We start from the raw sequence: 11,293 nt of genomic DNA, 5'->3' as shown, positions 1-11,293 counted from the left end.
TCTATATTTTATATAGAAGTATCGCCGTTAAAAAAAAAAAACTTATGGAAATCTAAATATTAAAAAAATCTTCAAGAAGATAAATAGCTTAAAGCTTATGTTGCAATGATCTATCAATAGTGTAAAGTTATTAGGTGGGGTGCATGATGAAAAGAATACGTGTATTAAAAACCAAATCATTTAACCATTATAATGAAATTTAATAAGAACCAAATCATTTAACCATTAATGAAATTTAATAAGAAGATTGGATCCAAATCAACCCCACTATGAGCTAAAATAATGGCAATAATCTGCTGCAAAATTAAACTTGTTTACTTAATTAGATCAAGTGTCATCATGCCACATATAGTAAACCCTTAGTTCATTTATTCTCTTGCCTATATAAATGTCACATCACAGATGTTTTTTATGTTGTGCAATTGAATTCCAATTAACTGAACTAGGAGAAGCCCATTTCTCTTTTGGTCCAGCTTAATTTCCGTTTTCAAACACAACAAAAACAATGTCCATTTTCACAAATATTCAACATCCTTTGACTTTTACCTTTGGAATTTTAGGTAAAATTTTGACTTAACTTTTTTTTTTCTTTATGTTTCAGTTTCCGTATATATAGTTTCTTAAGCCATTTGGTGTGGAGAAGCGTTTTTTGCCATATCTGCACAATGGCGGTCCAAACACTACGAATATTTTACACCACAAAAGTCTTTTTTAAAATTATTCTGTAAAACTAACTAGCGAAGAAGCAGAGAGGTATACCCACATCATATAGCCTTAAGACTAAATTCCTTTATCAATCTCGTTGGTTAGGATCTATGTAAAGTCCTTAAGAGTTTGAATTTCATAATTGGATAATTATAACCCTCCGGTCTTTTTTATCAGTTTTTTTAGATTCTTTAAATTTATCATTGAATAGTTTCATTTTTCTTAATGTATAGGAGAAAATAACTGAAACCCTAGACTTTGTCACGCTATTTAAAAATGGCCGAAATTTTCAAAAAATAGGTAAACTACAAATTAGAGAGGACTTTCACTAGCAACCTTGTCAATTTGTAATCACTCGGTGAAGGTCTGTTGGGAATTAAACCAGACATGTAAAGAATTCACTGACGGATCACGAGAGGATTTTCATTAACCTGTCACCGACGAACATATATGACTATTATAAATTGGTCAGTGATATGTTGGTCGAATTTGTTCGTTGATAAAAGTTGATTTCTAACAAGGTAACATGAAGTCAGGAAAGTTTACTTGGTGAAGTATTTTAAATATACATATTTGCATGCAGGAAATGTCATTTCCTTCATGGTGTATCTTGCGCCGGCGTAAGTTAATAAGTTATTATTCTCTTTTTGTATAAATATATACAGGGGTTGGTTAACGTACAAAATTCCTTAACGTACGCTGCGTTCGAGATGAAATTACGCATGTTATAAAACTCAAAACCCTAATCACGCATGTTGAAAACCATAATCATGTATGTTGAAAACCATAATCACACATGTAAACCATAATCACGCATGTACAAAAGGAGAAATCACGCATAGGGTAAAACCCTAATCACACATGTTATTATTTCATCTCGTACGTATTGTACGTTAAGAGAGATTGTATTTTACATTTTCACAATATATATAATTCCTCCCTGTAAGGGTTCCTGTAAAAAGGGTATGAATCGTACAAAGTGTAAGAAGTCTATAAAGACATGGGGTTTTAAATTTTCGGTATGATGTTTTATATTCTTTTGGCATGGTATTATACAGAAAAACACCAAACGTAACAATTTAAAATGCCATTAAATGAATTCTAGACATGAATCTAAAACACCATGCAAAGAAATTAATCAGTATGTTTTAAATTAAATGCCAAGAATACATATGACTGTGTTATAAATTGTTGCGTTTGATGTTTTTGTTGGGTAATCATGATGTTGCGGGTTATTTCGGGTCGAGTACGGGTCGAATAATCAACTGGGTCCGCTGGTTATTTGTGGTTTATTTATTTATTTAGTTATGTTTGAATAAGTTAGGGCCAATGTATACGTTAGAAGTGTATTTAGCATGTGGTCAAATGGGTTAGTTGAGTCAACCGATTCCTTAGGAAGATGAGTAAGTAGTATTTTGAATAGTTCTTATTCACGTTGTTGCATGTATGCCTATTTAAGGCTTCATTGGGTGTTGAATAAAATAACAAGCAAACTTTTCTTTTGTTATCTTCTGTATGTGAGTGTGTGTTGTGTGAGTGGAGAGGGGCCTGAATCAACATTTGGTATCAGAGCGCAAGGTTGAATACGAGGGCCGTTTTGAGAGTCGGTGGCGAGAAAGAGTGCAACCCTTTTCGCTGCAGGGAAAAACGCAGCAGTAGGAGGAACCGAGGTGAAGACCGTGAGGCTGTTTTTGATAGTCTACAGAAGATTAGAAAGCAAGGCAGCCGATGTCGCCGAGAAAAATGTCACCGAAAGCAAGCCGCAAGTGAAAGCAAAGCACAGCAGATGTGGAAGGAGCATCCCTTTTGGCTATAGGGGTGAGAACGAGTAGAAGAAAGAAACCGGAAAGTGAAGAAAGAGCCCGTAGCCGGAAGGAGATACTGGCGTAAGAAAGACCGTTACCGGAGAAGAAGAACGGAAGCCGTGACAGACCGAACGACGTGACCGACCGAATTTGTTCTCTTCACCGTGAATAAAGACCGAAGACCAAAGTAGGTAACCGAGACCACGGTTTGCCTAAAAAAGAAGACCGACAAGCTGCAACAAAACGGCGGCTAAACTAGACCGAGACCGTAGGTGTGACGGGGGTGAATGTTGGGCAATCATGATGTTGCGGGTTATTTCGGGTCGAGTACGGGTCGAATAATCAACTAGGTCCGCTGGTTATTTGTGGTTTATTTATTTATTTAGTTATGTTTGAATAAGTTAGGGCCAATGTATACGTTAGAAGTGTATTTAGCATGTGGTCAAATGGGTTAGTTGAGTCAACCGATTCCTTAGGAAGATGAGTAAGTAGCTGTATTTTGAATAGTTCTTGTTCACGTTGTTGCATGTATGCCTATTTAAGGCTTAATTGGGTGTTGAATAAAATAACAAGCAAACTTTTCTTTTGTTATCTTCTGTACGTGAGTGTGTTGTGTGAGTGGAGAGGGGCCTGAATGATCAACAGTTTTTATATGTTATACCACACTAAAAGAATATAAAACATCATACCTAAAATTTAAAACACCATGCCTACATAGCTTTCTTACACTTTGTAGAAAAAATGTCTTTTTTACACTAACCTTACCACTTCCTTATATATATAAGTTACCAAAAGTATACTTTGCATGCATGTATTCAGACCAACGTTCTACAAAATCATCACAAAGAAATCAACAGAAGGCTTTCAATCTATACCGTATGTGGTGGCTCTCTTTAGCTCGATGATTTGGATATATTACGCCACACTTAAATCCGATGCTATGCTTCTCATCACCATCAACGCCTTTGGTTGTGTCATTGAGACCCTTTACATATCGATTTATATTGCTTACGCCCCCAAGGACATTAAGGTAAATTACATCTTGATATTATTGTTTGCTTCATTATATATTATTGATATTTTGTGCAATAGTTATATTACTTAGTGTTACAGATTCAAACCACAAAACTTGTTGTGTCATTGAACTTTGTGGGATTTTGGATAATTGCTCTTTCGACTCATTACCTAGCTGAAGGTCCTACCCGGGCCATGATTCTTGGATGGATATGTTTGGTCGTTTCGGTTAGTGTATATGCAGCACCACTAAGCATCATGGTACGTAATATTAGAAAGATTTTCGAGTCAAGTCGAGTTGGGTTGGTGTGAATGTGTGATGGAAGATTAGTAGTGAAACTAATTTAAATTTCTTGTATAATGCAGAAAAAGGTGATAAGAACTAAGAGTGTAGAGTTCATGCCATTTGGGTTATCATTTTTCTTGTCCATAAGTGCTGTTACGTGGTTCTTCTATGGTTTATTTCAAAAGGACATTTACATTGCAGTAAGTTTATTTATGCTTTCTAAAGTTGAATGATTAAACTTCTATAATTAATATTGACGTTAATATAAATATAAAAGTACTACTATTACTTGGAAACAATAATAATATATTCTAGCCGAATATGATTTTAATAATCCTAAGTATTAGCAATTGAATCATAATAAACTATACTAACAATTTTACTAATATACTCATAATTTTCAAATTCCTTGCTTTATTCGTCGGGCCAATAGGGGCGACAACATGTCGCCGCTATTGGTTGTATGCGTCGCCGCTATTAATCTGGGCAAACCCCAGCCGTTGGATGATGATATGAATCGTGTGGCTAGGGTTTAACATGGGACACCGGTTTGCGGATTGGACCAATAGCGGCGACATATTGGATGTCGCCGCTATTAAGGTCGCCACTATTAATCGTTATTCTTGTAATGGAAGTAACCCTCTTCACCTTTGGTGACAAGACATACGACGTGCCACTACTAGAAAATCTGAAATTTCTTACACCAGTTTTCCTAGGAAATGCGTCACAAAACTGGCTTTTCTACGCATTTGTGACAAACACTTGATGTAGGAAAACAGCTCGTAGGAAACCTGTTTTCAACGCATTTCCTACGCAAATTCCTACACATTTTCTACGAAACTAGTACATCGCAAATTGCTACGAATCTCCTACAATATATTTAATTATTATCTTTCAGCATTTACTTTTTTTGCTACACGTTTCCGACCAATACACCAACACACATCCATATGTATATCATTATCCACCATCCACCATCCACCACCCACCACCGTCCATCACCACTACCACTGTCCACCACCCACCACCACCACCGTCCACCATCCACCACCCACCACCGTCCATCATCACCACCACCACCGGCCACCACCCATCAACGTCCACCACCCACCACTGTCCTCCAACACCCACCACCGTCCACTACTACCGTTCATCACCACCACCGTCCACCACCCACCATCACCATCGTCCACCACCCATCAACGCCCACCACCCACCACTGTCCTCCTACACCCACCACCGTCCACCACCCACTATCGTCCATCTCCGCCACCACCGTCCACCACCCACCACCACCGTCTACCACCATCACTGTCCACCACCACCACCACCCACCACCACCGTCTGTACACCACCACCAGTTTATTTAGAAGCCTGTAGAAGTTAAACAACAAACAGTCTTCTTCTTGTAGACTGCATACATTTGGTCCACCTCTTCTGCTATAGAAACAACTTATACATACATACATACATACATACATACATACATACATACATACATACATAGATACATACATAGATACATACATAGATACATACATACATACATACATACATACATACATACATACATACATACATACATACATACATACATACATACATACATACATACATACATACATACATACATACATACATACATACATACATACATACATACATACATACATACATACATACATACATACATACATACATACATACATACATACATACATACATACATACATACATACATACATACATACATACATACATACATACATACATACATACATGCATACATACATACATACATACATACATACATACATACATACATACATACATACATACATACATACATACATACATACATACATCCATACATCCATACATACATACATGCATACATGCATGCATACATACATACATACATACATACATACATACATACATACATACATACATACATACATACATACATACATACATACATACATACATACATACATGCATGCATGCATGCATGCATGCATGCATGCATGCATGCATGCATGCATGCATGCATACATACATACATACATACATACATACATACATACATACATACATACATACATACATACATACATACATACATACATACATACATACATACATACATACATACATACATACATACATACATACATACATACATACATACATACATACATACATACATACATACATACATACATACATACATACATACATACATACATACATACATACATACAAATGCACACTTAATAACAAATATAATCACATCCACATACACATATCGATACAAACATGCATATACGTACACATACATACATACATACCCACATACACATATAGATACAAACATGCATATACGTACACATACATACATACATACATACCCACATACACAAATACATACATACTCAGATTATACTCATATCCATTTGTCCACATAGTTACGTACATTTAATATTAAAATAAAAATAATTACATAGGTTGTTTCTTACAAATTTGTGACAAATCCATAAATGTCGTAACAAATGTGTCACAACGTGCAATGGATTTAAGCATTTTGTCATAAATGCGTAGGAAATTGTATTCGTACATGGATTGTTTCCTACGCCTTTGTGACAATTATATTTAAAAATAAGCATTTTGTCATAAATGTATAGAAATATGTTTATTTTATAATTATTATATACTAGTTTTATTATTATTTAACCTTTTTTAGATTATTTGTGACAGATCTGTGACGTAACTGTCAATTAATTAGGATTTTCTTATTTTTTGTCAGAAACTTGTCACAAGTTGTGACGGAATTCCTACGGATGGCTTAAGTTATAACTATTTCGTCATAAATGTGTAGGAAACGATATTATTTTCCCTTATTTTTTTGGCTTATATAAATATTTATTCGGTAAAAAATAATAATTAACCTTTTGTAGATTATTTCCTACAGATTTGTGACGCAATTGTCAATTAATTAGGGTTTTCTTATTTTTCGTCATAAATTTGTAGGAAACGATATCATTTTCCCTTATTTTTTTTGTTTTGTAGGTTATTTCCGATAGATTTATTACGCAACTGTCAATTAATTAGAGTTTTCTTATTTTTCGTCATGGATGCATCGAAAATTTGTAACAAAATCTTGAAATTTTCTTTTTGTAGGAATTTCGTCATAAAAGTGTAGTAATCTGTGACGAAAAAAATTGTGTAGGAAATTTCTGTAGGAAATTGTCCCTTTTTCTAGTAGTGTGCGATAGTAGAAGTAACCCTCTTCATTGTAAATTTGTTTAACAACTCCTACAACGAAATTAAAAGTTACAAGTGTTATTAGTTAATTGTTTGTATGGATTATTAAAATCCAATGAATCATATTTTGAATTATTAAAATCCAAATTTGTTAATTTTTATATACTATATTTGATATATCCAATCAAGCTAGAATTAAATTTTCAGCTTTTTATTACCCTTATGATTTTTATGATAATATTGATTATAGCATAGATATTCTTCTTTCCATTTAAATTTTATGATTACAGTTTTGATCTAAGATTACTAAGACCACCCGTAGTGAGGCGGTATTTTTAAAAAAAAATTGAAAAAAAACGCCGCAAAACGCCGGACCCCCATTACATGGGGCATTATATGGCGTGTTTTTTGAAAATAAAATGGTTTGGCGTTTTAGATATAACGCTTTTTACATGTTTGACCCACCAATCACTTTTCAACTAACCCCCACATGGTCTCACAATCAATTAATGGAGGCCACTATTTAAGTTTTTATTTAAAAAAATAATAATTGGAAGGGGCGTTATTGGGCATTATTCCCACTACGCCACTTTTGCAATAACCCCCAATAATGCCCCATGCTGACTAGACTGCCACGTGTCGCAAAACTTCCCATGGTGGGGGCATTATTGGGGTAAACCACTACACATGGTCTAATGGATATTAAAAAATATGTCATTTCAGCTTCCAAATATAATTGGATTCGTGCTTGGAGTTGTCCAGATGATATTATATTTTGTTTACAAGAATTACAAGAAGAAAACGATCGACTTGGAGCAAAAACTGCCAACTACTATTTCAACTATGGAATCATACCCCGACTGTGACGCCCCTAAATACGATACGAAAAAAGATAGCAACATGTGTGATCAAATCATAACGCTTAAAAGCACCCAAGAAGAGAATATAGAAGCTGGAGCCGCCGAGGGACAAATGGTTAGCGCAATACAACCCATCAATGATCTGGTTAACAATGTTATGAAAGAAGACGCAATCATCAAAGCGTCGATGGGTTGTAAATCTACAGCGCAACCCGGCCTTAATGATATCGAAGATCATGAACAAATGAAAACCATGGAGGCTGCTAATCAAGTTTATCTTGTAGAAAGTGCAGCTTAATGGCTTTCTTTTAACGATATGATGCATATGATCAAAAAGTGCTTCAGTTTTGTACACTAAATAAGGAATTTTATTCTACATGCACCATTTCCTAACGGCATGTGGTATCTTGTAACTCTTAAGTAGTGTTTGATATGTAGAAATGAGCAACAGAATGAACGGACTACTATGAGGAAATGAACTAAAGAGTGTTTCGTTGGTCAATCAATCTCCCCCCCCCCCCCCCAAAAAAAAAAAAAAAACAGTTTTTTTATTCAAGTACCTCTTTCACCCTTTATAATAACACCACAACCAACCACCGTTGTCACCACCTACCGATGTAACCACCACCCACCGTTGCTGCCGCCACCACCCATCATTATCGCCAGTGGTGGAATTAGCCCAAAAAGTTAGGGGTATCCTAATTTTTTTTAAGATCAGGGGTATCCTTTATATAACGGAAACGGAGTTGGGGGTATTTTTACACTATGGAAATGGAGTTAAGGGGTATTTTTACATAATGGAGATGGGGTTGAGGGGTAGCCCATGCTACCCCTAGTAACACTCTAAGTCCGCCTCTGATTATCACCCACCGCCACCCACCTACCATCGCCACTGACCACTGCAGCCGCTGCCACCACCGCCGCCACCCTCCACCATTGAAACCAACACCATCGCCACCCACCACCAACGGTACCACCGGCGGCTATCACCACCCCCGTCACCTCCACCGACCACCACCCACGATCTCCACTCACCATCGATTTTATTTGCTCGTCTTTTCTTCCCTTCCAAACAATATAAAGTTACGATTCACTTTATTCCTACATGCTAACCAAACAAGATATGGAATACCTCGTTCATTTCACTAGCTCACCCATTCCATTACCCCATATCAAATAGTGTTTTTAGTCGATATTTACAAAATAGCCAATATTTTCTTATATTGTTTTATTTTCTTAGCTCCCTCCTCTATACTAATATACACCCTACAAATTCTGAAAAATCTACAACCAGTGGTGGACCTAGAAATAGTTTTATGAGGTCAGTTGTCCCTACAAATTCTGACAAGTCGACGGCTAGTGGCAGACCTAGAAATATTTTTAGGAGGTTGGTTGTAAATCGCTATATATTAACACTTTTCGGTTCGACCGGCTCAGATCGGATCACATAATAAACACACTACGCGAACCGTACCCGTTATGCATGTTACTGTTACAATATGTATTGGAAAAGTTCGTTACATGCCAAAGGTCATGATATGTTGACCCACTTCATTCGCTTGTCAAATCATCCTCGTTTTGCGGGAACAACAAAAACCACCGTCTCGCTTTTTCCTTTCTTCAGTGCTACCTTTTTCTTTCCAAGGGACGAGGTTGGGTGTATAAGATTTTTTAGAGTATACCCAGGAACAACTCTTACGAAAATTCAGGAAAAAATGTACGAACCTCATGGCTAAAGATTGTGACTCATAGTTGCGTATAATAGATAAACATAAATTCTTTAATTATTACCTAACGAGAAATCGTATAACATATATATTGTACTATCACTGGATGTTAATATTATATACAACTAAAAATTGATACGTGGAAACAAAAAAAAATCTGTTTCAGTTAATTTTTCTAAATTGGAAGGTAAACTGACTCAAATTCCACAACATTACACGTATTGAATTTTATAATCTAATGTAAGTTCTCGGGACCCCTCAAGGATCGATAAAACTAACAAGAACATCACTCTTGATTGAGATACGGGTGAGTGAGTCATTCTTACATAACCATAAATGTAAGCAAGATAGATGTGGTATGTAAAAGCATTTCTTTAGTCATCAGAGATAATCTACATACACAAACATACATAGTGCATCCTACACTAACAGAGAGTGTGGATAATCTCTATTTAACACTCTCTCCAAAATGCTCTCTATATTTTGCTCAATTACAAATGACACAAAGATTCAAATACATTGGCAACACGACTAACTACATAGGCTAGGCTAAATGTGGCACTTATAAACACACTTGGCCTAACTGCACACAGCACAAAGTGCGTCACCTACACAAAGTGTGCCACCTATGCACATTACAACTCTGAATTGCATAGCGATAGTTTCTATCCTTGGTTTTGCACCAACAAACTTTCCTTAATTGTTGCTATCAATTCTGACCATCACTAATAATCATTACTCACAAGTCAATTATCAACAGACATTGCATTGACTGATGATATCTGGTCTTCGCTCTGGTAAGACTTGATCTTCTGGCTTGCACTTTGATCTTCAACCATCAATCATAGGACTTGTAGTAGATCAATTTTGTTTGGCCGGTTTTGTTTGGCCGGTTTATGAAACTTGGCAAATCTAACACAAACTATTGTAGTTCTCCCTCTCAATAGTAATCACCTCCTAATATATCAGCAATCAAAGAACCTTTCGTTTGGAGTCAACTCTAACATTCAATGTCACACCCTGACTTTTGCGGAAGCGTGATTACGTGTGACTTGCTGAGTATCATTGCATTCAACCATAACAAACAACTATATGATAGAAACCATGATGTTCATCCATAATTAAGTTTCAAAATATTACAACCAACCTTGTTTACCAACCAACCAAGACATCAAGTTTTAAAATACACAACAACCAAAGTTTAAAGTTCCATACTGGACTTCACAAAAGACACTAGTAAAAACGAGGCTTTGAACCATGTATCCTATCAAGGATAAAACACACGATTCAAACCCTTCAGTGCTGGATGACATCACTTATTTGAGATACAACTTGATATCTTGAACTCCCGCCAGATCCATAATCAGTTTCCTGAAATACATGTAGTTTGAAAACATCAACAAAAGTTGAGCGAGTTCATGTATTTTGTATGTGTGCACGAATAACCTTGTAAAACTTCTGTATATATGTATGTATTTGTAAACCGGTATGAAAGCAACAAGGAAAGAGATCAATTAATGGTTTGCAAGGCCATTAATATGTGTGCAACGGTGTAGGAATGGCTCAATCCTTTATGCGTAGTTTGTACCGGGCCATCCGGCGGGAACGACATAGTCGCCTCATGGTCCAACC

At 36.1% G+C, this 11,293-nt stretch overlaps 1 protein-coding gene across 1 annotated transcript; it reads left to right on the top strand.

Annotated features, from left to right (window-relative positions):
- The first annotated feature begins 505 nt into the window (after positions 1–505).
- LOC110870651 (bidirectional sugar transporter N3) lies at positions 506–8,232 on the top strand. The gene is made up of 6 exons (XM_022119830.1): positions 506–560; positions 1,289–1,325; positions 3,330–3,540; positions 3,624–3,785; positions 3,891–4,010; positions 7,798–8,232. The coding sequence occupies exons 1-6, from the start codon at positions 506–508 to the stop codon at positions 8,230–8,232; spliced, it is 1,020 nt and encodes a 339-aa protein (XP_021975522.1).
- Positions 8,233–11,293: the final 3,061 nt, after the last annotated feature.

This window comes from Helianthus annuus, chromosome 8 (genome assembly GCF_002127325.2).
Source record: "Helianthus annuus cultivar XRQ/B chromosome 8, HanXRQr2.0-SUNRISE, whole genome shotgun sequence".
NCBI lineage: Eukaryota > Viridiplantae > Streptophyta > Magnoliopsida > Asterales > Asteraceae > Helianthus > Helianthus annuus.
Note: the sequence above shows the minus strand (reverse complement) of the source record. Positions and strands in the feature narration are given on the sequence as shown.

Bases quoted from the DNA above. Each gene is read 5' to 3' on its own strand.
- LOC110870651 (XM_022119830.1), top strand. From the start codon at position 506: ATGTCCATTTTCACAAATATTCAACATCCTTTGACTTTTACCTTTGGA. The intron at 561-1,288 runs GTAAAATTTTGA...ATTTGCATGCAG, and splicing joins TTTTACCTTTGGAATTTTAG to GAAATGTCATTTCCTTCATG. The intron at 1,326-3,329 runs GTAAGTTAATAA...GCATGTATTCAG, and splicing joins ATGGTGTATCTTGCGCCGGC to ACCAACGTTCTACAAAATCA.